This window comes from Anser cygnoides, chromosome 6 (assembly GCF_040182565.1).
Source record: "Anser cygnoides isolate HZ-2024a breed goose chromosome 6, Taihu_goose_T2T_genome, whole genome shotgun sequence".
In the NCBI taxonomy this organism is placed as follows: Eukaryota; Metazoa; Chordata; class Aves; order Anseriformes; family Anatidae; genus Anser; species Anser cygnoides.
Genome location: NC_089878.1, coordinates 20580341 through 20606450, shown reverse-complemented (window position 1 = coordinate 20606450; position 26110 = coordinate 20580341). Strand labels below are relative to the sequence as shown.

Genomic DNA, 26110 nt, shown 5'->3' with positions numbered 1-26110 from the left:
TTAAAACCATTATTTTCACTTGTCTCCTTCCGGAGAAACAAACTCTTGACAGGGTACAACACTGAGCTTAGGAGGCTTAAAGGAAAAAGGTAATAATACATGGTTGTATTCCCTGTTCTTTAAGCACTTAACTGAGAAATAAACATCCTTGTCTGAATCAAGAAGAGTGCAGTTTTAGGTGCATAATTCTAAGCATCTGACTGTTCCATACGTCTAATTCCCTTCTCTTTTATCAGTATGGCAGCATTCCTCCCTGACTCCAGGTTTGTACATTTGGAGTACAAACTCAGAGCTTAAATAAGTTAAATCTTGAGGAAATAGTTGTTTCTTAAGAAACAAAACTGAAAATAAAACCTCTCTTTAAAAGTAACTATTACCAAGATTTTTAACTTTATTTTGGAAATGCATGGTGTGCAGAAGCTTTTTCACACCATCCTTTTGCTGAAATTCGTAAGACAGTTATACCAAAAAAAACTTGTGAGACACCAATAGTGAAGTCCATTCATTTAATTAAAATGAAAAACAGTCCATAGATTTAAAGGAGAACTTGGTCCACATACACAAATGATGTAAGTTTTGTTCTAGTCCATTTTATGGTGGAACTGATAGTTTGTTTCTGGAATAATCTAAATAAAGAAGTGCTGTTGTAATATCTATCAAAGAGTATGTAAATATACAAAACACCAATTTATGTTCTAAACTATATGGCATATCAAATCCTCCTTTAAAGAGAAATAATTTGTAGTCTACAATTGAACATATTTAAATACAATGCAGAAACCCAGTGCTTCGGTGGTAGTTTTTCCTACAATTCTTCCCTCAGTATTTTAAGTTTGAAGAACAGCGTATTTTAAAATTAGCAAATATATAAATTTGGTCCGCAAAAATTTCGTAGCAAGTAGAAAAGAGAAATACATGTATTGCAAATTGATCTTACTTGTAGCATAAATCTATAAAACTATTGTATTATTTAGGAAAAAATAGGTTAAAAAAGATCTTATTTATAGGTTTAAACCTTGTCCCAACACCGTAAGGGTAGTGTGTGGAAAACTGAATACTATGATTAGGATATGTAGTTTGTGAAACTACTTAATATTTCTTGTTATTTTCTCACTAAATTGCAACACATGGAATTCAAAAACAAAGTGGTACTACAGTGGACTTAGCATGAAACAGATCACGCCAAAATACAAGAATTTAAAGAAAATACTTCATAAATTTGAAATACATGCTTTCTTTTTAAATTAATTTGACATTACTGTTTTCTTAAACAATTTTTACTATACATCTTTAGTGGCAACAGATAAACAGACTGTCACAGACTGAATTTGTTGGCAGGATTTTTCTATTGTCCCTCTATCAGATTAAACTCTACAAAACTAGTTGACTAATATTGGAATGATTTTTAAACACAGTATTCTACTTTTCACAAACATGTAGAAATTTCAACGAAAAGGGCACATGAGGTCTTAGAAGCACAAATATTAAGGCAGGAAGTTAAATTAGTATTAGTACAGGCAGAGTCAACTAGGAATAAAAATACTGAAAACATTTCATTTTATTGGGTTGTAATGGGGAGGGACTATTATTAAAAAGTAAAAAAAAAACCTACCATGTTAAACTGTTGCACTTTCCCTCCTCCCTCAATTGTACAATTATATACAAATCTGCAGAACTTCAAGGTGAAGCAATTTGAACTAAAACAAAGCAGGGTCACCTTAGCAGCTTGATTCAAGAGTGGTTACCACTCTACCAGTCTTGCGAACTTCTCTCTCCTTCTTTTGAAATTTTTCCTTTTGTTTTTCCAGTTTTTCTTGTGCTTTTCTAATATCCTTAATTTTTTTCTTTATTGTTGATCGGTCGTTTTGACTGGAAACTCCCAGAGCCTTTTGGGGTTTAAAAAAAAAAAAAAAAAGAAAAATTTGTTATTAATTTTTCAACAGTTGTGAACAGTTTAAGGAAGTGTTATTCACTTTGCTATAAAAGATAGTCTGTTTGGAAAACAAGGGCTTAAGTCCTCAAGGGCACTGTGAATTATCATTTTGAAAACAAGATGAGTAAGGAAAAGAAGGCCTACTCTTGTGTGGTTGTGAAATAACAGCTTCTCATTGCATTTTACAAACATGTAGAGAGCTGAGAGTTTCCAACAAATAGAATAAGGAAGGGAAAATTCAGTAACTATTATTTAACTTCTGTGAAGCCACCTTTTCTTTTTTTTTTTTTTTTGACTAGGTATGCTGCTGAACTCATATCAGCCAGCTGTGCTTTTTGTTTGATTGTTCATTAGTCTGTTGTTTGTTTTGTTTTTACTGCTTGAGAAAAATCCAATCCATGAAAGCTGATTCTAGGAAGTTCATGTTTCTTTTAAAGTTGCATAGCATAATTACAGATTAAGGAAAAATAAATAATAATAATAATAAAAAATAAAGCATCTTAGTAAATAAGCACATCTCCATTAATGACTCTTGAGGACATTAATACTGCTAAGTCCAAACCAAGTATTGACCTAAAAGAAAAAATGAGTGGTCTTTCCTCCCCCTCTGTACTATTAGAATTGTGATTATTAACACCAATTAGTCTTCAACAAAAAGGAAATGATGTTTATAAACACTTGGTATACTAATACTGCACTCCTTACTGTGGGATTTCTTTTGTTTAGCTCATCCTCCATGCAAGGGTTCCTGTTCTTTTTGTATACATCTTCTATCATCTGTCTACATTTTAAGTAAACTTAGGTTCAATTGCCCTAAAAGTATTAAGGATTTTAAGGTGTATTATTAAAAAGCATATTCAGTAAGTAGACAATGCACTTTGATTTTTGATCAGCAGATGGCAGTATCTGATTCCAAGTGACAGGCAGCACTTTCACACTTCGTAACTCCTAATGACATAAATTGTAAAGATAAGTATCAACGTCCCAAATTCCCTAATTAGATATTCATTTGACAGACCAATAACAGGTGGTTCCTCTGTATCCAAGGACATTTGTTTACAAAATACAGGACAACTAGTGGTGTAAGTCTATTCTAAAAAATACAGGTGCCATTTTAGTGACCGAAATTCGACATTTTTTTCTCTGTAACACACTCAGAACCTACTCTTGATCATTAACAATAGTTTGTCTTATGCCAGAATAGGCCAGTGAACTTCATTTTATTTAAGCAGGTTGCCTGTCCAAAATGCAGTCTGACAATCTACTGAGAAAGGAAAACCTCAAGTATTTTCTAGCATTGTAAGGGACACATACCATGCTGATTCCAGAAGCAAAATGACTAGAAAAAGCTCAAAGGAAAGATTTAGATTTTTTTTCCCCAGCAGACGTGAAAATTAAAAATGTTTAAAAGGTCATCAAATACAGATTTTGCTTTCCCATTTGAAGAAGAGCTATGAAAGAAACATAGATTTCTAAAATTAGATCCTGCAGTTCTATGCATTTGACTTGGCTGGATCTTATTTTGATATGATTTTATGCTGAGATTGATTACATATGTATCAAGCCCTGTTGAATTATACTGACTTCGATTTCCTTAAGATGCAAACAAGGAAGATACAGTTAATATTTTTCTAATGAAAACCAGCTTATCTTTAATTATACGATCAATTATTAAATTCTCATCTAACTGTACAGTCTCCAAGTATTTCAAAAGCAAAATACCCTTAAAAATCATAAAAACAGACTCTATGATTAAAAAAAAAATCTGAATATGCAGTGAAAATTATACAGATACAAGTCTATCCTGGGATATTCACATACCTTTAACTTCTCACTGTCGAGTTGCATTAACTGCTGGCCATCTATGTTCATAGCTGTGAACTCCGTAATATACTGCTCCATGTTCATTCCCATTAGCCAGTGGCATACTTGCTGGGTGGTCCATTCAGAAATAGGTCTGTTGTGCCATTGATTTTGTTTTCCTGTTGTTGTAAATTCATCATCTAATGCCTAGCCAATTGAGAAAAGACACTGTAAGCAATATTTTACTTGTGCTGGAGTCTAGTTGTCAATTGAATCTGGGTAACAAAATGCATTTTTAAACACACTCTAGATCCACAAGTACTTAAAGTTCTTGAGATCACAGTTTATAGTCAATTTGCCTAGGGGTTTGCTATAAACAAAAAGGACACTACGGCAACACTCAACACAAAGTAAGTCTGAAATAGAAAACAAACTTTTTTTTCTAATAAATTACATCTTCATGAAAACTGTTCTCAAAAAATAGCAAAATGTATGATTAAATTTGATGTATCCAAACAACAAACAAGCTTCCTCAATCAGTCAGTCAGATGAGGTAGCTCAATCCTAATATTAGATACTGCCTTACACAGTGTCAAGAAGAATCAAGTAGCACTTCAGCTGTATTATCGATTATTGTTATTAAGGAAATTCAAAATAAAAGTGATTCTAGTGTTCAAGAAATCTGCCAACAGTTCTAGGTATAGTTTTACTAAATTTGTTGCATTCCTCAGAAGCAAGGACAGTTTATTCTTTCATCTGATCCCATTGTGTCAACAATTTAAGGGGTCTGCCCAGTAGAAGGCCTTTTGAGAAGACCTTGTAGCTTTCCACTAATACTACGCTTCTCCAGCTCACAGAGCTTTTGAAGCTCCCAGCTTCAATTTCAGTTGGCTTCTAAGGGGAGAAAGGTAGTGCTGTTAGTCCTGAAGCTCTCTATTACTTCATCACAAAAGAAAAGATACATAAAACAGAGTTTAATATCCCTACAGAAGAAATTCTAGTGTGAGACTTGAATTGGAGTAACATCAGAGTTGAAGTGTTATTAACTATCCAAAATGATCTCTCACTAGCTCATGAGTGAGTACAGGCTGCATTTAGAGTTGTGGACTGCTCCATTTGGCAGCTTCCACAAGTTATCAAATGTATTTGTAGAACACCTGAAAGTATGCCCACGTTTTCCAGTGAGCCTTACACATCATTTGTAAACAGGAAACATGGAAATAAGCATCTTTCTACTAAGAGATTTGAGATGTGACCCTGTAGGTTTCAGGTGAACAGCTAACTACAGCTTTAAAATCGGAGGGATGTCACAAAATCCAGCTCCCTTGGAGAGTTGATTGAATATAACAAAATAATTCCAGCAATTACATGAAAGATGGTGAGACTTAGGTCTGTCACGTGGTCTGACCATACAGTAAAATGGATCTGCGAGCGCAAAATGGCACATACATCTCACTACGTACAAATACATTTTTAAATTTCAGGTGGATCAGAGGGCTGCACATAATTAGAAACACTTTTGCTTTCCGTGGTCTGTGAAACAAAGGAGAGTGGTTATATTAGGAGGTAGTGCAGATACACAGGAACAAATTCGTAAAGCAGAACAGTTTATGCTGAAGTCCTAATATCTATACTACATGCATTCCAAAGGTTTTATTTATTTATTTATTTTTACTTCAGAATAGCTCTAATCTGGTCTCACAGATTCAATGGCCGCTAGTAGTTGAAATGCATTGGGAACATTGTAGAAGCACCTCTGATTTGATCTCCAAGGTGAAGCGAAGTAAGGCAAGTGGGGACAAATCAGGAGATTTGCTTCAAAACTGAACTCCTAATCCTAATTAAAATGCTAATGTAGACATAACAAATGTGGACACATTGGCCTTCCTGACGTGCAAAAGAAGAACAGCAATTTTTACAAAACATTCAAGGACTTTAAAGAAGGTTTTGCTTGAAGTGTTCTGTACAGCACTTCTGTCATGAAAACTGGGGCACAGCTAGTTTTCTACCCAAGCTACCAAGCTTGTGGTACTTGGCACAGAGAAAGAAGATTCACTGTATAAACAGTGTACAACAGGGTGTACAAGAGGAATTTGAAAATGTCCATTTACTTTAAATCATGATGTTGTGGTAACTTCTGTCTCATACTAGCAAGTGATTGTGAAAATACACAAAAACTAGAAAATTTTTACACTTCACGTTTGACCTGTACCTGAGTATTGTGTGGTCTATCAGCAGCAAGAAAGTACTAAAATATTGCCAAAGTTTTTATCTGCAAAAGATAAAAATTGTATATACACTGAAAAATGTTTTAAATGTTTTATTCCTGTTGGAATTCACTCAGTAGCTTAAAATTTTATTTACTCTGTGCTAGCCATGCAATTTCACTTCTGTAATTTCAGAGTATCAGTACTCAAAGGTCTATTCCTGTTAAACAAGGAGGCCCAGATTCATCCCTTTCACCAGGTGAATGCGGTCCCCTACAGAACGCAGGGGGAGCTCTCTGTATCAGATCCTTCATGCAGCACGGTTTGGAGCAGCGAGCAGCCTTTACCCACAGAGGAGTTCTCCAGACTATGCTAGTTCCAGCTAGGCTTTCAGCCTAACAGTTGCTAGCAAAGTCCTCTTTATTTCATGTTAGTAAAGACACAGCACTAACACAATTAAAAGCTGTACCAAAACCTCAAATCTGCATTAAAACACTTAGACATCTCCTCAGAGAAGCGAGGGAGAAAAGGAGACATTTAATCCTGTATAATTTGATTTTTTCCCTACTGCACAAGGGAAAAGCACAGTTGTAACTTTTTAGGAATACAAACAGGAATATGAAAAGTATGGAAGAATAAGATGAAGAATATTGATTTTTTGAGTAAAGCTTATTGGTCATTAACTAACACCTCTACATTTCTGCCCCCTGCCAAATTGTTTCCCTTCCAGAGCTCATGAACATACACACGCAAGATGAACCTCAAATTCTGAAAGCAGAACTAAAACCACTTGTGAGGAATGGAAGCATGAGAGAACAGAGTGCTCCCTGCATAAAAATATTGGTCATTCAGAAGGCAAGTAAGGCCAGACACGCTCAAGGCTCTGAAGACAAGAATATACAAACCAAGAAAAAAAACAAATGCCATCTCACCATTTAAGAGATAAAAAACTTTAGAAGTGTAAGAGGGGTTACCAGCTAGCTTGCTAAACAACTGTGAGTTGAGGTGTCTTTGCTCTAACTAGCTGGCTGCTAACAGCCTAACTCTCACCACCACTCAGTCACTTCCCCAAACTGCTGAGAGCATCTGCTCAGCAGAGGCAGATTCTTCACTGCTGCTCTCCTCCATTTCTAGCCTTTTAACAATTCCAAGATCTGTAGGGCAGCATGCAGTAGCCTGTTCATCTGAAAGCAGAGGTTGCTACACTGGCATGATCCCTGTTGGATATTTAGGAATCCATCCAAACAACATGCACCAGGTAGAAATTCTACCTGTGAATGGCTTAAGTTAAAGATTTGAAAAATCCGAAGTTGATATAAGATTGGTTACTTTTTTTCCCCTTCTAAACTTCAGTGTACTGTACTACTACTACTAAAACAAAACAAAACAAACTCTTTTGCTTTGCACACATTGCCTTTCCAAAAGGGAAACCAGCTCATTATTATGCTCAGAAGCGACACTGATAATCACTACAGTTACTGAAAAGATGGAAAAAAAACCACCTTCCATTGCTCATATGCGTAAGCTACATACATACTAGAGACAAGACTAGAATCAAACTCATCTGTGACAAAAAAAAAGGCTTAATTGCCACTTCACACATGCATAGACATAACTTTTGATGGGGTTTGTGATCCACAAGTTTATTGAAAGTTGTAACACTGATCAGTAACAGCATTCATGAAGATATTCAGCTTTGTTAAGATCTTATAATTTATATTGCTTTAAAGTTTTAGAAACATATTCCATCCGCTAACCTCAAAAAATTGCAGGAAACACTTGAAATGATGGTATGTATTAACTGGGGTTACCCCAGTTTTCATTAGAAATGACTGTCATCACCAAAAAATCAGTAAGAAACTTGTAAACTAGTTCTATAATTTCAATGCCCCAGATTTTTGTTAGTGGCTGCATATTCATAGTATTACTTGTAACATGTAGAAAGTTAGAACAGTCTTACCAGAATATTTACGATTTTCACCAAACCCTTGTTTAAGATAGCTAGTAACAACCTCTCTCATTTATTAACCACCTTATTTTTTTTTTTTCCTTCAAACATTATCACTATCAATTTTGGCTAGCTTTGTAACTCATTTCTGGAAGATGACTATATTCAGCTTTTAACAACACCTAGTCTATAAGGCGTTTAATTTATAAAGATAGCTATCAGTAAAACACTGAGTGAGGAAATATATGAGAATGTTACCTAAGTGTTGATTTCAGGTTTCAGCTGTAGGCAAGGAGTTAGTTCTCCACAAACCTGCACTGATGTCAGGGCAAGGTCAAAAATGCTGCAGTTTTCATTCACCCAGGAAGTTACTTAAAATTTGTGGAACAGAATTGTTTTATACTTAAAATTGAAATCTGCAATTTGATCATTCAGAGTTCATTCCATTTTTTGCAATACAATGAGGATAAGAACACAAAGCCTAATACGGCATCTTCCAGTCCATGCCCTTAGTTCAATAATGGCTTAGGATTCTTTACTGTGTTCTTCAATATTAAAATATGGAAAGAACCATCAAGTTTCATGTTAAACAATTCTGGTTCTATTAAACATGCTGTAGGGTGAACAACAACATAAACAAGACACATATACACACTTTGAAACTCACCTCATTTGAAGAGAAGGTTAAAGTGTGTGAACGACCTGACAGATTTGGTTCTGTCACTAACCCTGAAAGTTCACAACTTGGCTTGCTATGGTATGTATCATCTATGACAATTCTACTCTGCAAACAAGTGGAAATAACGTTTTATTAACTCACTCCTTGGAAAAGCAGATCACAAGGTGATATCCTAGTAATTGTGATTTTTGGAAAATAAATACTATGACTCAGTCATTATCTGTAGATCACACGTGAAATGTACTCACTGCATCCACCTTCAGACGAGTTTTTGTTAAACTTCTGAATTCAAAAATACAACAACAAATTTAATGCAATGTCCCCAATAAGAGCACCTTGTATAGAGAATCAGTCATAACCTGAAGTTATATAAAAGTTCACAAGGAAATACACACAGTTACATTTTCAGTAGGCATACCACACTCAGGGAGAAGCAATTTAAGATTTAGTTAGTGGAATTAATTCATGGTGAGTTTGTATTCAAGTGAAACCTAATGAGCACCATGAACATGCTTCAGAAGGTGCTGTTCTGAATGAGAAAGAAGTTCTAACTGTTTATGGTCATTAAGATTTAGATTTCATATTTGCCCACTGTAATGGGCAGTGGAACAAACACCCTGTCTTTGCCCGACATACAATGACAATTGGAGTAGCAAGGAACTTTTGGCAGTTTACAGATCAAGGTTTAAATTGGTTCATGAACAGAGAACGCAGAGCTTGCCTAAGGACAGAATCTATAAGCTTCCCCTGAACTTTAAATTCTGATTTAAGATACTGTATTGTGTTGCTGTTCATTTTAACAGCTTCAATTTTGAGGTGTCTGCATTTGAGACACAGGTTCACATAATCTGAAAATTACCTTGATATGCAAACTACTATATAGATGTAAAATATCTTTAGAAGTATTTTTATAGTAGATTGTTTCAAGCTATATTAAATCTTCAGAGTTAAAATACTAAGTATTGTAAAACACTTTAAAGCTGAACATTTTTAAAAGTTAAACAATTACTCAGATGTCTTTACTGTAAATCTACAGCAATTATGCAGCTTGACAATCTACATAAATTATTTTCAAAATAGGAAATACTTCAGAAAAAGATTTTAACAAGTATCACCTTTTTATAATGGAATAAAATTACAATTAAAACAGTTAAAATGTACGCAACAGTAAAATTCAGGTTAGAAATGCAACCAATGTAAGAACTATCCCATTGAAAGAATGTAAAAATCTTCATGGCCTTTACCATTTACATTCAGTTATCACACTTAGTCTCTGTTTAAAGACTGCATCTATATGCCTTGGCATCTAATTGCAGCAGGCTCTGTGTTCAAACTCTGCCAGCAGCCACTTGTCGTATGGCCTCAGGCAGGTCATCGGACCAGCCTGGGACTCCAGCTGAAGGCTATGAAAAAAACGGATGCTACACCTGAAAACTTCACAACAGGTTTGGTGAGAAAATCCTTCTAAAGAAAACTAACTCATGTTTTGCAGAATGTTTTCTGATTTGACTGACTCCATCTCCAACCCAGATCCTGACCTCTACCTTATTTTTCTTTAATGACTGAAAAATTATTTTGCCAAAAGCACGCCACATACTTTTACTGTCTTAAAATGTATTTCTCAATACTGGTCTTTGCTGCCTACATAGAGTAAGCAATTATTTATCTTTACTTTTGAAGTCTCTAATCAACTATACTTTGTGAAGGTGCCATACCATATCTTTATATGCATACATAATCTGAGATCCCAGGTAAAGTTGATTTTTTAGTTGAAAGTTTTTTTAGTTGATTTTCTGTCAGTAACTTATGCTCCTATAAAAGGAACTGTTTTTGCAATTGTCTTCATTAACCACCTCTGTATTTGTGTTCTGATTTCAGTTTAACCTTAATTCTGAATTTTCTAGATTATTCTATTTTTGTTTTGGGGGTGGTCACTTGATCTTTTCTCTATATTACCCTAAATTACCGGTACGCACTTCCACTCGTAAAACAAACAAACAACCACCACAAACAAAACCAAACTAAAACACAATTTGAATTTTCCTGCTATCTTTTCATCAAGAGTGGTATTCTACATGACTGAAAAATGGTGTTTGCTATCTCTTTTAATTTATCTGCTGTATAGATTATTTCATTAATTACAGTAACTAATGTAATTAAAATCTAATAATGTAAATAAAATCTAATTACATCAGTTCTATATGTGAAGAGTATTACCAGAAACAAGAGAATATTTTGTCCATCAAGCTGTTCTCAACTAATTTCAATGAGAAAAAGCTACTATGGAACTTTTCTTTTAACTTCCCTCAGAACTTCCTTGCAGAGCAATTGGGAAAAATTCAGAAACAAAACTGTAATATTAGAACCTAAACATTTAATGAGAACAGAGAAAAAATGATGAAGAAAATATAACCAGAATAAAGTATCTCAGCACCAGTTGTAATGTTTTCTCCTCCTCTGCCCCTATTTAGCTTAAACAAGTAATTTTCTTTTAAGGTTTTAGAGCCAGTTGCAAAGATTTTTGATTCTCAAAGAGAATTTGGACAGAGGAAGTTTTGCAGGTCCTAACCCCAAGATACTGGGATATAAATAATTTACTCCACAGAGTTCTTCATTGCTACAGAACCAAAACACTGCATACTAATTTACGGAAGATAAGTAATGCTCTGGAAGAGTAAAGAATGTGAACAGAATATACGTATTGGTACTGAATCAAAGAACGGGATGAAATCAAGGGGCAGATTATGTACAGGGATTTAAGAAGCGTGTAATTTAGAAATCTTGTGAAGCTAAATGGTGCGCCATCAGATCACAGGATTTTAGTTTCTTCTACATTTCACAAGCAACAAGAAGTCGATTCGTTATTTCACAAAACTGTTTTTCAGACTAACTTTAGCATCATTTTAACAAAACAAAATCCTCCTAAATGCAGAAATTTTAAAAGACAAATTCCACAAAGAGGAAACTTAAAAATATAATTGCAGTCCTTACACCATCAACATTAAAACGCTAATACAGAAATTAGACACAATGCCAAAGACTTTATGGCATTAGAGATTTTTACATAACAAAATCTTAATCTTGGGGTTTCTACTTCTACCAGTTCTTTAAAAAGTGCTTTCACCTGATTATGTGTGATACTATGGACATCAAAGCAGAAAACATTAATATCAATAAAAGGCATATTCTTTCCTTAAATTCTACAAAGATGATTTTGTCCCTACTGTTGTCTTAGTAAAAAAAAACTCATTGCTGAGTGCTCAGGCAGATTTCTTTCTCAGTTTTAAAGTCTTTCCACAGGGAGGTTAACCAGCCAAAACCTTGGTATTGTAGTGCAAACAACACTCAAAAGCAGGTTGAGAGCTACAAAGACAAGTCATTCCAAGCAGTATCTATATTACCAGCTTTTCGAACAAGCTCTCACATGTTGCAAAGTACAAACAACCTGATGTCGGAGAAACTGATTATGATTTTAGGATCAATTAATATATGAGATATCTGTTCTTTAACAGGGTCAGCTTTCTATCATCTTACAAAGCAGACATATAGCTCAAGACTACTATATTACTGCAGCTGCTGGTTTGCAACTGGCGCTAAGGAAAAGAAAATAGCAGTGAGCAGCAATTACATACTGGAGCATGAGAAGGAAGCAAAAAATAAAATAGTAGGCAAGAAACTAGCTGGAAGGTTTAAATGATAATGGATGATTTGGATAAAGTATACAGAGATGAGGAAGAAAAGGGTATTAATTAAGGGCAATGTGGAAAGGAAGAAAAAGGACCCAATCCAGTAAGATCTATATTTTCTGAGTGTGAACAAAAGTGCCGATGTAAATACTTTAAAGGGTACTTAAAGTAGAAATGCAGCAGTGGGATTTTTATGATGCTTTGCACAATTACTTGAATCAGACAGAAAGGAGAAATGAAGAAAAGGAGGAATGAAGAGGTGAAGAATGATCTCCTCTGAGCCAATGACTCTTTGAAAGCTAAACCTCAAGAGATGCGTTCTGTGTAGATAAACATCCAGTTAGCTTTGCTACAGCCTATTAAGAAATCCCCTTCAACATGAATCTTCCTATACCAACATATTTGGCTTATTTATGGAAGCATCTTTTTGCCATTACATGCTTCAAAAGAAGCAAACAATGCAGGAACTGTAAATACCCAAGTCACATGCCCATACACACACTGAACAGTGTACTGTAAAGGACAATTCTACTTCAGGGATTAAGAAGTTCCTACTCTTAAGTTCCTACACGATAGCAAGGTACTGTGTGGTTCTAAAATGACTTTTTATATTTTTTTGCAGAGTCATACACTATGTAGCCATACAGCTTAATCCTCCGACAGCCACTGTAAATTCACACTAAGAAAACAGATGGTAATTTTAAAAGCATATTCTAACAGTATTCTAGTGCACTCAGCATCTGGACATGAAAGGCCAACTTGTTATCTGCCATCTATGTGAAACATCAGCAACTTCACAAACTACGGCCCGGCAAGTTTCTCTTCTAGATTTGTATCTCATTTCTCTATAACAACACATTCTATGTGTTGTTAAAGAGTATTTTAGATAACCAGAGTGAATAAGAAGTGTGAAACTTAAGAATAAACTTAGTTTGTGAGGTTACTCAGATAATTACAATTTTGAATCTGACAAAATTCAAAGGAAATAAGAATAAAGGTAACTCAGTAAGACTGTGTCTTCAGTTTTAACAAAATATTTTGACAGCACACACACTGTTTGCAGGCATTTCTTCATGTAAATTTTAATTCTAATACTGCCAACAGGTAAACAAAGCTACAAAACCGGGACGTTATTGAAGGTTTCAGTAAACTTTTCACCGAAGTAGCTTTTCTTCCAAATAGTTTAAACTATAAAAACGCGATCTTTATGGTTACAGACTGAACTGTTAAGTCTCACTCTTAAAATCTGGTAAAAGGGCATTAACTTAAGAGAGTGTGTTCTATAGCTGTTCCTCTCAGGTTTCAATACTTTAGAAAAAGGACGCTCTCTTCATCCACCTGTCTGGTACTCAATCCTGATACACCAGTATGGTAAAAACTGATTGACCAACTGCCTGGGGAGCTGGCCTCTACTTAAGTACACTTCCTCCAAGTATTACACTGTTTTCTCATGTTTACAGGGTAAACAGATTTGGCTTTTAAAATTACACTTTGTGGTAAATTACACTGTCCTAAAGCTAGCATCACTTTTAGCACTATAAAGCCCGTTATTAAACCTGTCCTGTGATCATTCCTTAGAAGCCTACTTCAGCGTGAACTGCCTCCACTGATGCTTGAATGGTAAGAAATGGGAATACTGACACAGTCTCTGCTTGTGAGAGCTGTAAAGTCTCAAGCTTCTGCAGCCATGTTTGTAAGAGGTGATGTCATTTAGGTGTAAGTCACCAAGCTTCCACATATTAAGTAAGCACTTACAATTTCACTTTGTCAAGATGCAACACTTAAATATTCAAAGCACAAATTAGTCATCTTTACCTTGCTTCTGTTCTTCTCTTGACCATGTTCGCAACTGTCCTGTCCACTCTGAGGAAAGTGCAGACTACTACTAGAAATCTGAGGCTCCTTGTGACTGTCTCCAAACCACGAGAAAGGCATACAAGTAGGAACAGGAGAATCTGAATCTGATGCAGATAGATTGTTGCCAGAGTCATCCAACAGTTCTCGAGAACCTCTGAAATCAGTAGATTGAATTGTTTTTAAATTGTTTAAAACAAACAAACAAACAAAAAAAAAACACAAAACAGCAGCAACACATAATACTCATTTGCACCTGTTTCACAGCATTGTTGATATTTAAAATAAAAACTGATACTTACCTTTGAGTATCCATGCAAAATAATTTGATTATTAACACAAATTTAAGAGGTTTTGCAATATTTCACAAAATGACAGTTCCAAATATTTGCCAATTTAATGTACTTAACATTCATTTTCTTAGGTAAAATATTAAAAAGTCTCACAAGTCACTTCAAAATGTGCTCTGCTTTACTCTTTTCTCTCTGGTTTACTCTGCTTTACTGATTCCTCTGTACTACTCCATTTATTTTTCTTATTTCATGAAATTAGAAGCTCATCTCCACATTGTTATATTAATTTTCACAGATGTTGCCACTGTTGTACTTGAACGTACTTTAAGGTCAAACACTAATGACAATTTCAAAGAAATCCTTGGGTTAAAAATTTTAGAAGTGTTGCATGTATTTATTAAACAAAGATAACAAAACAAAACAAATACCTGCTATCCAGCGAACCTCTTAGATTTTCTTTTTCTTGTTTCTTGCCCTTGCCCCCAGATTTCCGCAATCCACTAAAGTGGAAAACACAGTTTTTATATAGGGTTTACATTTACATAGTGTAACATTTTTATCAGCGAGCAAGTTTTTTCAGTTTTCACAGTAACCAGAAGCCACATTTGTGTTGCTACACAGAACTTGATTTTGTAGATTATGCAAGCAATTAAAAAGTATTGTCATTCAAATTTTATCTAAAAATCACATTAGAATTCTGAAAATTCCTTTCAAAAAAACACAAATAACTACGATAAATATAGAAAATGCCAAAGAAACTTAACATCCAGTGGATACAACCAAGAGGAAGAACACAATTTTATTGCTCTGTGCATATGTAGAGTGACTTGAACTAAGTTATTACCTTGACTCCATATGTGTGTGTAATAAGTCATTTTTATGAGCTATATTATGATTTATTTGTTGTAGTACTAATCTCAGTCTTTTTATGTTAACTGTCTTCAACAAGCTTTCCAACTGGTTCAGAAGGAGCATGACTTGTAAAATTTAGCAATTCTTCTCGCAAATCCCCAGAGTTCGGTCATGACATAAAATGCAGCTTGCTCTTTTGTTTTAACCTGTTCCCGTTCTCATAAACTAAATGAAATTCAAAAATTCACTCATCATTGCTGCCTGCTTCCAAGGAGCATAGAGTAAGCAGCTACTGTAGACAAACCCTATGTAACGACACCTTTATTGTAGAAGGAATCAAGGCAAGACAGGCATCTATTTCAGACTGTAAAGCCAGCAGGACATAGCATTGAAGTCTCCAAAAACATTTTGGCATGAAACTACACACGGATTTGCAAATTTAAGAATAAAACACCATTAACTCCTTGAGAAATCCTGTATTCGGATGAAAACTGAAAAAGCACAAGAAATTCTTTCAGGGAAAAAATATAGATAAATAAAATGAAAGCATGTTAGAAACATGAATGTAACACTATAGTTTCAAGATGAAAACACTCTGTCCAATAATGTTGCTATCAAGCAGCATTACAGGATTTTCTCAGCAGTTTGTATTCAGAAAACGTGATATTCTCCAAAAGCAACACTGAAAACCATTTATTTCCAAATGCGCACAAAATCTTACCCAAAATCTGGAAATCGCCTCTTGGACTTCCCTGATGATGTCCCTTCATTTGTTTCTGTTTTGTCTTCATTTTTCTTTTCTTCTGCTTTTCAGAGAGGGGTAAAAAATAAAAATGTTATTCTAAAAGTACTTGCAAGTTTCACATACTTATGAAGATGCTTCTAACTAAGAAAGATCCTAAAACCTGAGTAACAAAGTGTTTACAGCATTTAATCGTCCTTTATTATGCTTCAGTGTTATAAGATATTCCTTTTGCATTTTTCCCCCTCACCCTGGTTTAGTAGCTTGTCCAGGCTAGCTCCTTGGAACTTGAGCTATGTATGCGTGCTGCTAGCTACAGAAAGCATACCTGACCAGCACAATAGCCAGAACCTGGAGAGCAGACAGATCCTAACAAGCTGAGTTTCTTGGAAATAGTATGCTAGCTGTGCATATTGTAAAGAGATAATCATGACTTTGAAGCTCCTCCAAGACCGTGGTATTTACAGAACTGGAATACAACCTATTAGGATCTAATTTTTCACCAGAGGGAGCAGGTTCAGTTCTAACTACTCAATTATTAAGTGAAATGAAATGACAAACTTAAGTGTAATACTACCTCCTCCCATGGATTTTGACAGATTATTGCAAGTCCTGAATGCACTTCCTTTTAAACTCTCAGATTACTAGATTTTTTTTAAACTGACACTTTTCATAATTTTGCTGCCTATGAAAAAGATACAGTATAGTTTTTGTGAGACAATGTAAGTTTTACGCTCTGTCTTCTATTAAAAAAACACAACTAAAAAAAACAACATGAAAAATGTAGAAAGTAACGCATGTATATGCCTTCCTGGGTCATAAAAATTAAAAAAAAATAGGTCTCCTACACAAAATCGGTAGCAACTTCTCTTCACCCCCAACAGCTTTAAGGTTACCCTAAAGTTTGCATGCTGAATGGCCATTTTTTTTTCTTTCTTTCCTTTTTTTTTTTTTTGCTTATCTATTCAATAGTTTCTTATCAACAACAGAACTTTCTCTATTTAGTTAACCTCTCTCTAAACGTGTGACATCCAAAAATTTATAAATGCCAGTTAGATTTTTCCTGTCAACTTCAATATAAAAACAGAAGAATGAATCTGTAAAATGTTTTTATATTGAACATGTGTATCCACTACTCTCTCCAGAGGTAATATTTTAAGAAAAGAGGTAATTTCTAAAGTGAAATACAATAGGTTAAAATACAGACTGATATATAAACGGAGGAGAAGATAATAGAAAGGGTTATTTCAATGAAACATTAGGTAGACATTTTAATAGTGTTAGAAAGCAACAATCTTGCAGAAAGTAGCATTTAGTGTCATTTTACGTACAAAGAACTTTCAATACTAATCCTCATCCCTGATGTACTGCATTAATTAGCTTTTCCAGGGACTCTGCCAATTTTGAGAAAATGTTTACAATGCCTTGGCCATCACAATTAAATTTATACCCCATGAATACACATAATTATGGTTAAGTAGAAAAGGAAGCAAAATCACATATATCACGTACATACTTTGAGAAGACTTCTTTTTTTAAAAAAAAACACAACAGAAGCTAGCACAGAGACTACTTCTAATTAAGACTTTACAGAGGTATAGAATAAGGAAAGTATAACAGATCTTGTTGTTATTAAAAGAAACGGCATTTATTTAAGGTATTAAAAGAAAAGTTTGCCTGAGCTGTATTGAAAAGACAGCAATGTAGAGTCAATCTGAGAGCAATTTTAGAGTCAAAAGACTGCATTTATAACCTGTCTTAGCTGACTAAAGTAAAACATAAAGCATTTTAAATGTTATCTGATCCCTTTTTCAATTATTTATGACAGAAAAGCCAAATATTTCTATCAAATAGTGGTGAGTAGTGACTAAGCTGATCACAGCCCTTTCATCTCTTCCTAGTGAGAAACAAGAGGACAAGATGAACAATGCAGTAATTCCCACAAAGTTGAAAATCAAATGTAGACATCAGGATCATATCTGGAAATGCAAAGCCAACATTGAATTTTTCTGGGAACTGGAAATCAGTCAAACCTACTATCAGAGACATTGCCACTTATGATGCTAGTGTTTTGCAGAAATACGCTAGGACCTTCATTGATTATCCCCAGTCTGTGACTGAGCTCACCTCTTGCTTATGTCAAAGCAACCATTTAGAGTCTAGATTTACAGGTTTGACCTGTCTCATATCTATTCCTTTCTGTAACTGTTTAATTGAAATAGCATTTATTCCATAGGCACCTTTTAGATAAGACTTCAAAAATGTGAAGCTGTCTGTCTTCTTGAAATACCAAAATACACTTAAAAAGGAACTTTCAGTTACAATCTGTGAAACACTTTGCTTTCCTTTGCTCATGTAATAAATATGTAATGCACCTGCTATGCAATCACGACTGCTCACCCTATAAGAAAAACAGACCTTTTTCCTAAAGCAGTGTACATAAAAATACATGTTTGTAGATTGTTTAAATTTGTATTTTAGTTTGGGCTATTCTGATATTTGAAATTTTCAGAGTGATAATCCGAAAACAATACAAATACTAGTCAAGATTCTTGAATACCTTTAAGAAATGAGGCTTAAAGCAAGTATTCTAAGCATACGACCCAGATAAAGAATTTCAGTAGCCAAAGCAATAAAAGTGTTCCCATGAAAAAATGAGACAGAGAATTTATTTAAACTTGAAGAGTTCATTAATGCCGGGCTAATATTTTCTGGAGATTTAAATATTCAAAACAATATTACTTTCTGTCTATATGAAGAATAGTACACTGATGTTGCTTGATAAATATGTATATATAAATAGACTAAAAAATAAATTCTAAACCTTAGTGAAAATGTGGGAAACTTTTGAGATCTGAATGGACGCCAGTCAGAACATCTTTCCAAGCATGACAGGAATAAGTCTTAAACCAGATTTCCAGACATTTGAGGGGTTTTGCTCCCAGCATTTTTCATCAATGTATATTTGACTCAGTAGAGCTATTGACTATTCTCTCACAAACATCTTTTCAAACACAGATGACATTACTTCTCTAGTGTCTTGGCAGAGAGGTCAGGTATGTGGCTCCATTTCCAAAGCTGCTATTTGCTATCAACTGATATTCTTCTCAAGGAAGAGGAACTGACTAGACAGCAAATGCAAGCCACAGTAAACAAATTCATACTGCAGGTAGAGCTGACAACAGAAAATTATCAGCTTTATGTCCACATTGGAGGGCTTAAGCATGACATTACTTGTAAGCAAGCACAGTTTTAATTTCAAAGGTGTTCAAAACTTGCAAATTGTGTCCTCAAGGCCCTGGTTTGTTTCATTTTTACAAATCCTCTGGGTTTGAGTCCTATACAGGGGGGACTGCCATTTATAATTATTGTCATTAGCACTTTTTCCTCTTTTGAGCCATTTTAAGCACTTTGCTCATTTCATTACATCTAACGCCAACTCACCTAAAAATATAATGCAATGCACTTGTATACATTTTTGCTAACTTCAGACTTTCCTGAAGAGCTAACAGTTGGTTTCAAAATCAGGTAATTAGTAGTCAGTTCCTTTTCTAGCAAAGTATCTTATTGTTTAATAATCATTTATATCTAAAACCATAATATTTTAACTCCAACGGATTAAAATGATAATAAAACTTCAGATCTTACCCCTGGTCTCTTTTCCTTTCCCTTTTGCTTCTCTTTGCTTAGTATTCTTGGTATACCCTTGAGGAGAATTTGGAGCCATCTCTTCAGGAGGAGGTGAATGAGTGGTGGTTGTGTTGTTTTCGTTGTTTGGTTTGTGTACTGGAGAAGAGTGTGTGGAAGCAGAAGGGCTTGACTCTAATGGACTTTCTGTGCTTTCTCTTCGTTCAGGCTTTTCACTTTTTCGATTTATGTCATCCAAGTGAGGCAGAGTTAATTTTTCACTTATTTCTAAGGTCTGTGTTATGTATGCAGCAGAAGCTTCTCTGTTGAGAATAGGATCTTCTGAATCCTCATCCTTAAACAAATTTAAAAGTCATTTTATAAGCATGACATATAAATCATTTAAAATCTGATCTTTTACCAGGATGTAAGGATGTGCTGTGTTACACGCAAACTTGCTCAGTTCAGAAAATACCAAACAGTTAAAATTTTAACTTAATTATGTGCACATATAATCTAAATCACACAAAGCTGATTTTACAGGCTTTCCCTTGTCCAGCCCTATATAGAATCATATAGCTCTTGCTCATCCTAATTAATCATCATCATCTGGACAACTTAGAAAAATTCTGGTAAATCTTGGCTATTCCAATTAAATGCAACCACTTTTTAAAATCGTTTCAGACCAAGTAGTTCAATCTTCTACCTCTGAGACAGGCTTTCTGTTACATAACTCATTTCTTCAACTGTTTTCTCCCCTCACGTCTTTCATCAAAAATCACATTTCTTGTTTTCACATTAAAAACTCTACAAGACTGCATATGCTCGTGAACCAGTATCTTTTTTTTTTTTTAACTTATCTTTTTCTTGCTCTGCTAAAGAAGAATAATTGCTGATGTCCAGAATCTAGTTCAAATAGAATTTCACGGGCTATAACACCCGACATGAGGATAAGGATTTAATCATGATAGTAATACATACTGTTGATAGACTTGTCATGGAACAGGGCCATATTAAGGAAGAACACAGATATGGACCTTAACATCAGCTTACATCAGAGAAAATTAGAATAGAAGCATACCACAAGTTAATTTTACTGTTTTTCTATACTGCTACCAGAAAAATGAACAGGAAAAAAAATACAGCTAGAGATCTTAAAAGCTATCAATGATATATTCACTGGTATATCATAATACCAACTTGTATCCTAGAACAAGGTTTATGAATTCTAACTCGCAGCTTTCTCAAATAGAGTTAGACTGCTGCTATATATTTTCATGAAAATACGAAGACAATAAAATCAAGTATCAAACGCTCATGAAATTGCAAAAAAATTTCCCAAGTTTAAATTAAACAAAGGAGTCAAAAAAAAAAAAAAGGCTATGTTGAAAGTTAAGTAATGCACAAGATTTAAACTAGCTAATTTCCAGGGAATTCCACCTCTAGAACAGGGAACAAGGTGTACGTGGACATATGGAGAGGAGCACAGCACAGATACAGTGAAACTGAGAAGCATTCAATAGGAAGTCTACTCGGATGCCTTTTTCCTCATACTGCTAAGAAAAGCTCTGGGAACTCTGGAATTTAAAGATAGGCTAATTATGATCCTGCAGCCACTTATCTGAAGTCATTAATCAAGATTTTTTTTTTTCCTCTACAACTACCTCAACTCAGTTGATCGAAGTTATAGTATTCTGTAACGGAAAGATGCAAGAAGGATGACACCACCAATGCAAACTTCTCAGACAAGTTCTAAATCCATGCAGTTATGAATGAAAAAAAACATGCTGAGAATAGTCAACCGTTGTACAAGTATGAATAGAAACAGGGGAAGAAGGTAACTATTGTTAGATTGCATCATTGGCAATATAAGTCTAGACAGAAGTGCAACAAATGGGCTAGAACATTTTACTGCTATGTTTTGTTGTAGACAAGTGATTATTTATGGAATAATGAAGCATTTCAGAAATGCTTAGTTTTTGAAGAATATTGGTAACTAACTCATTTCAGATGAAGAAATTACAAGATAGATAAGCTTGTTCCACATGCTTATGATTGCATTTGTGAACCTGAATAGGGCTTTCCACTTGGTACAGCATAAAAATCTGATGCTTTGGCACAATCTGAATGAAGCATGGGCAACACTTAAAATTGTGAATACAGATAAAACTGAATACACATTCAGGCTTTTGAACGCCAAATTATTTACTCATAACGGTACCTGTAGATTTGCAGCCTGTTGTCCAGCACCAAGAGATTCTTTCAGCTTTGATCGAGAAGGTGGCTGGCGTTTTACTTTCAAAGCAAGCTGAGCTTTTGCTTTGTGGGCACTGGTGTCTAACCTGGGAGTATCCCCAACAAAAGCATCAAAATCTGCAACAAATATGTACTCCTTTAAAAAAATATTAGGTGAGTTCTCCAACCCACATTCCATAAGAATATTCAGATGCTAAATCAGAATTATTCCACCAGCTAATCATTACTATATGACAATCCTGTTTATACGATACTACAATATTTCAACATATATTGATAACAACTGCTAATTTGAATTAAATTTCCACCCAATTTCTTCTTTTTCTTTATCTAATAAAGAAAAAAAAGATTTGTATTATGGCTTGAATACTCAATTTGATTCTCAAATTGATGAGAATTTTTTATGCCCAAAATACACTTTCCTATCTTTATTCTTTAAGACAGAGATCCTTTATGAAGTCCATGAGCATCAACCATGTCCTTTTAAAAGATAACTTCTCACGTGAACCACCACCTGATACTTGATAACATGCTGGCATAATATCACTGTAAGACTTAAAAATATATAAATAAATCATAACAAGTTTTGGTGTAAATCACAGTTTAAGGTGAATGTGACTTCAGCTGATGTATCTCAAGTGCTTTAGTCTCATTAATGTTATTGATTTTGCTAATACAGAACCTGAGGAAAAGTAAAGATAGCCACGTCCCCATCTATCTCCTTCCCCACAGCATTTAAGAAATACTGAAAACGGTGAGGAACTTAAAAATATCCATACTGTCTCAGGCCAACCATTTATCTAGCGGGTAAGAAATAACGCTTAACTAAAAAAAAAAAAAAAGGAAAAAAAAGGAAAAAAAATGCCACACACATTAACGCTTTCTAACTTTAGTAAAAAGCAAATCAAAGATCCTATACCTACTTACCAGAAATTAACATCTCTGAAGAATTTAGTCTTTCCTCTACTGATTCTGTTTCTTTTTCATTTTCATTTTCTTCTCTTATCTTTGACTGCTCATTATACTGGCCTGCATTTTGACAGACATCTTCCAATAAACTGCCACCTCCAAACATATATGGCATTCTTTCATATACTTTTAGTTTATTTTCAAGCTCTGTAATCTGCAAGAATTAATATTTAGAAGCAAGATAGAAATAAACTTTTGCATTCTCAGGTAGTTCTAAATATAATACTGCGTTACCTTTTCCTGATGTATTTTCAGCTGTTCTGCATACTTCTGATCTCTCTCTTCAAGTACCCTTGAATGATCCTCCTCTTTCTTCATAAATTCCATTTCTCTGGTGAAAGAAATACATATATATATGAAACACTAATATGCAGAAATATAGAAAAATATAGAAAATATACACAGTTGTAGTTACTAAAAAGCTTTCTGTTAGTAAGCATTTAGAAAAATCAATCTGCAATGTGTAACTGTTACTCATTAATCTTGTAATGTCACAAAACAGTCCATGTATTTATATTTATGTTCTTCGGTAAAAAAAATATCAATTATGATGCTGTAATTTACTCTGGGCTGAAAGAAGGATGTATTACAACACCTTTTAAAAGTTTCATCGATTTCTCTACCTTTAAAAAGTTGCAAGCAAATTGTGTATACATTTAAAATATCAAACATATACAGAACTCTAATCATTAGATCTTATTCACTTCCACGAAGATACACACATACTGCTTATTGCTGTGAAAATAGTCTTTTGCTTCCATAAGCTATGGTAGATTTTTTTTGTAAAAGAAAATAATATTTTAAGTTTCTACTTATTTCATCCTAAAGAAATTGCAATGATAGGTTTTACAGAACAATGGAACAATGATTACCAGAAGGAAATAAAAACAAAAATAAAGGCTACTTTTTCCTGCAAGGTAGACAGAATAATGTACAAAAAGATAAAACAGGCGTAGAACATCTAAACAACATGCAGAAGCTTCAAGGACAGTCAGAGTAGTAACGGGAATTCACTGAACAGCAAGGAAATGAAAACTAGCTTGTTAGCACTTTTGAACTTCCATGTGTATAAGCTTGAGAGGAGAGTAGAAAGGAGACCAAATAGCATAAAATGCACTGTAGAAAGTAATGGTTCTGGATGTGGACGACAGAGCAGAAAATCCCAACTGTCTCTAAAAGTAAGTAGCAAGTAGAGAAATTGGGACTGGAGAATTATATATTTACTGTAATAACTAAAAGCAACAGTAGCCTTCTGTATTATCAAGATGCTTCTGTAAGTATTTTGCCATTAACTCATTTAGATAAGAGCAAAGAAGGTAAAACAAGTAGACAACTGCATGACACAGTATTCAAGTCTTACATTAGTGCATCTAATAAGAAACAGTATCTCTACCTAAAAAAAAAAACTGTTAGTGGATTGAAGACACTGCTATCATGATGCGATTTTGAGGAGTTAGACAGATATTCCAAACTCCTGTTTTTTTGCAGAATTCTGTTTTCTGCCCCCACAAAACATAGCTCCTTGCTAAGATGGAATCACAAGTATCTGGCTCTTACCTAAACAACTTGCTGGACTTAGTAATATTTTTTTTTTGATAATTTAAACACACAAAATCTATCAGAATATTTTTAAAGGGACAGTACCAGATAGTACACTGAGTAATAAAAAGGCCTTCATTAAGGAGTACTAACCATAAACCCACGCACATACAGTTTTAATAGCTTGCTTGGGGAAGAGAGAAATATATTTTTAGGGTGGTATCCCAAAGTCTTGTTCTGAGACTATCCCTTGCTCTTCCTGGTTTCCTCTCTCACATATGGTCTCAACTTTTCAACAAATGAAGACACTGTTGTACAGAATTAAGCAGCAAACAAAATCAAGTCAACTTATGTCCCATAATTCAGTATAGTGAGACAGAAGTCCAAGGAGAAATATACTATCAGAATTCACACTGTTAAAGCTATTAAAAAAATAAAAAATCACAAGCATGGTAATTGCTAAAATCACGAATACTAGGTCACAGGACAGTAACAAAAAATCATTTTATATCCTTTGACGCCTACCCTGTCTGTAACATTAAGGTTGGTCAAAGCTAGATGAGAGTGTTTTCACAAACAGTAAAAGGTACCGCCAAGAATTTCATGTCAAATTTCAACATAGTCCTATCAAAAGTACAGATGCATTACAGTTTCTCAACTAGGTTCTTTTAAGAATTTGTTATTAAAGTATATTTTTTTCTAAGTTTAAAATCTAAAGCAGCAGCAAAATTTCTGAAGAACCTTTCCAGAAGTTGACTTAAGGTATGGAAGAATTCAGCGTGTACAGGCCACTGCTTCCCTAAACTCTGTCAAATGAAAAAGAGTGTGTTAAGCAAATCACAACTCTACATATTGTTGTCAATTTTTCCCCCATAATGTGCAAAATACACAAGCAAGAAATAGTTACTTACTTCTGTTGGTAATCTTTGAGCAATTTCTTGGCCTTGTTATATTTCTTTTCAAGGGCATCATATTGTTCTTGAGTTTCTTTAAGATGCTCATTCACTGTTTTGCATAAACTCTGAGCTTCCAACCAGTAAGTCTCTAACTTTTTAATTTTCTCTTTGTTTTCCTCTAGGTTTTGCTGAAGTTGGGTTCGATTTAATTTCCATTCAGCTTTTTCTGCTTCAACAATTTTTAACTGAAAAGATTAAGATGTAAGAAATTAATGTTAACTAAACGATGAAATAAAAAGGATGTTTAGTAGAGAATAGCTAAAAACAATTACATACTTATCAGTAATATTAAAACAAGACACCGAACTTTTAAAGAAATTGTATCAACTCTTCCAACCCTTGCTAATACAAGTATGTTTTAGAACTCAATCTCGGGTCTTTTATTACTTCCTTATTAGCATTGCTTCCTTTTAAAAGAGAAATAATGAATAAAATCTTTATTGTCTCTTACATTGACTTGTTGAATATCTCACCATCTCTAAATACCTCTGGAGAGACCTATTTTGACACAGTAGTGAGCCAGTCTTTGCTTACTGCTAACCTTTCAATTTGCCTTAGACTGTGTACTTATAAACAGCTTTTAAGCCAAAGAAAGTAAATCTGTTCACAGGGATGCCACCAATCATATAAAGAAAATATACAGAAATTATAGCATTTTTTTCTGCTAAAGAAACAGGCAGGATTATCTGATTAAGATAGCTTTTTCCTCCTCTTTACTATTTGCTGATACAGGCTTCCAAGACACTGTAATGGAAATATATGGAGT

The 26110-nt window shown here is 34.3% G+C and overlaps 1 protein-coding gene across 6 annotated transcripts in view; it reads right to left on the bottom strand.

The window, feature by feature from the left end:
* Positions 1-492: 492 nt before the first annotated feature.
* Positions 493-26110, bottom strand: part of LOC106029996 (neurabin-2-like) — a 52980-nt gene continuing 27362 nt past the window's right edge. For 3 of the 6 annotated variants that reach the window (XM_013171517.3, XM_066999262.1, XM_048061603.2), the window contains 11 exons: positions 25300-25529; positions 23084-23180; positions 22808-23003; positions 21846-21997; positions 19646-19979; positions 15977-16061; positions 14832-14903; positions 14072-14267; positions 8559-8675; positions 3755-3943; positions 493-1886 (listed from right to left, as the gene is read on the bottom strand). In XM_013171517.3, the coding sequence (XP_013026971.3) occupies positions 1719-1886; positions 3755-3943; positions 8559-8675; positions 14072-14267; positions 14832-14903; positions 15977-16061; positions 19646-19979; positions 21846-21997; positions 22808-23003; positions 23084-23180; positions 25300-25529 (1836 nt within the window). In that variant the 3' untranslated portion in view covers positions 493-1718. The remainder of the gene's footprint in view (positions 1887-3754; positions 3944-8558; positions 8676-14071; positions 14268-14831; positions 14904-15976; positions 16062-19645; positions 19980-21845; positions 21998-22807; positions 23004-23083; positions 23181-25299; positions 25530-26110) is intronic. The other 3 variants (XM_048061605.2, XM_048061606.2, XM_048061607.2) reach the window with 3 other exon arrangements.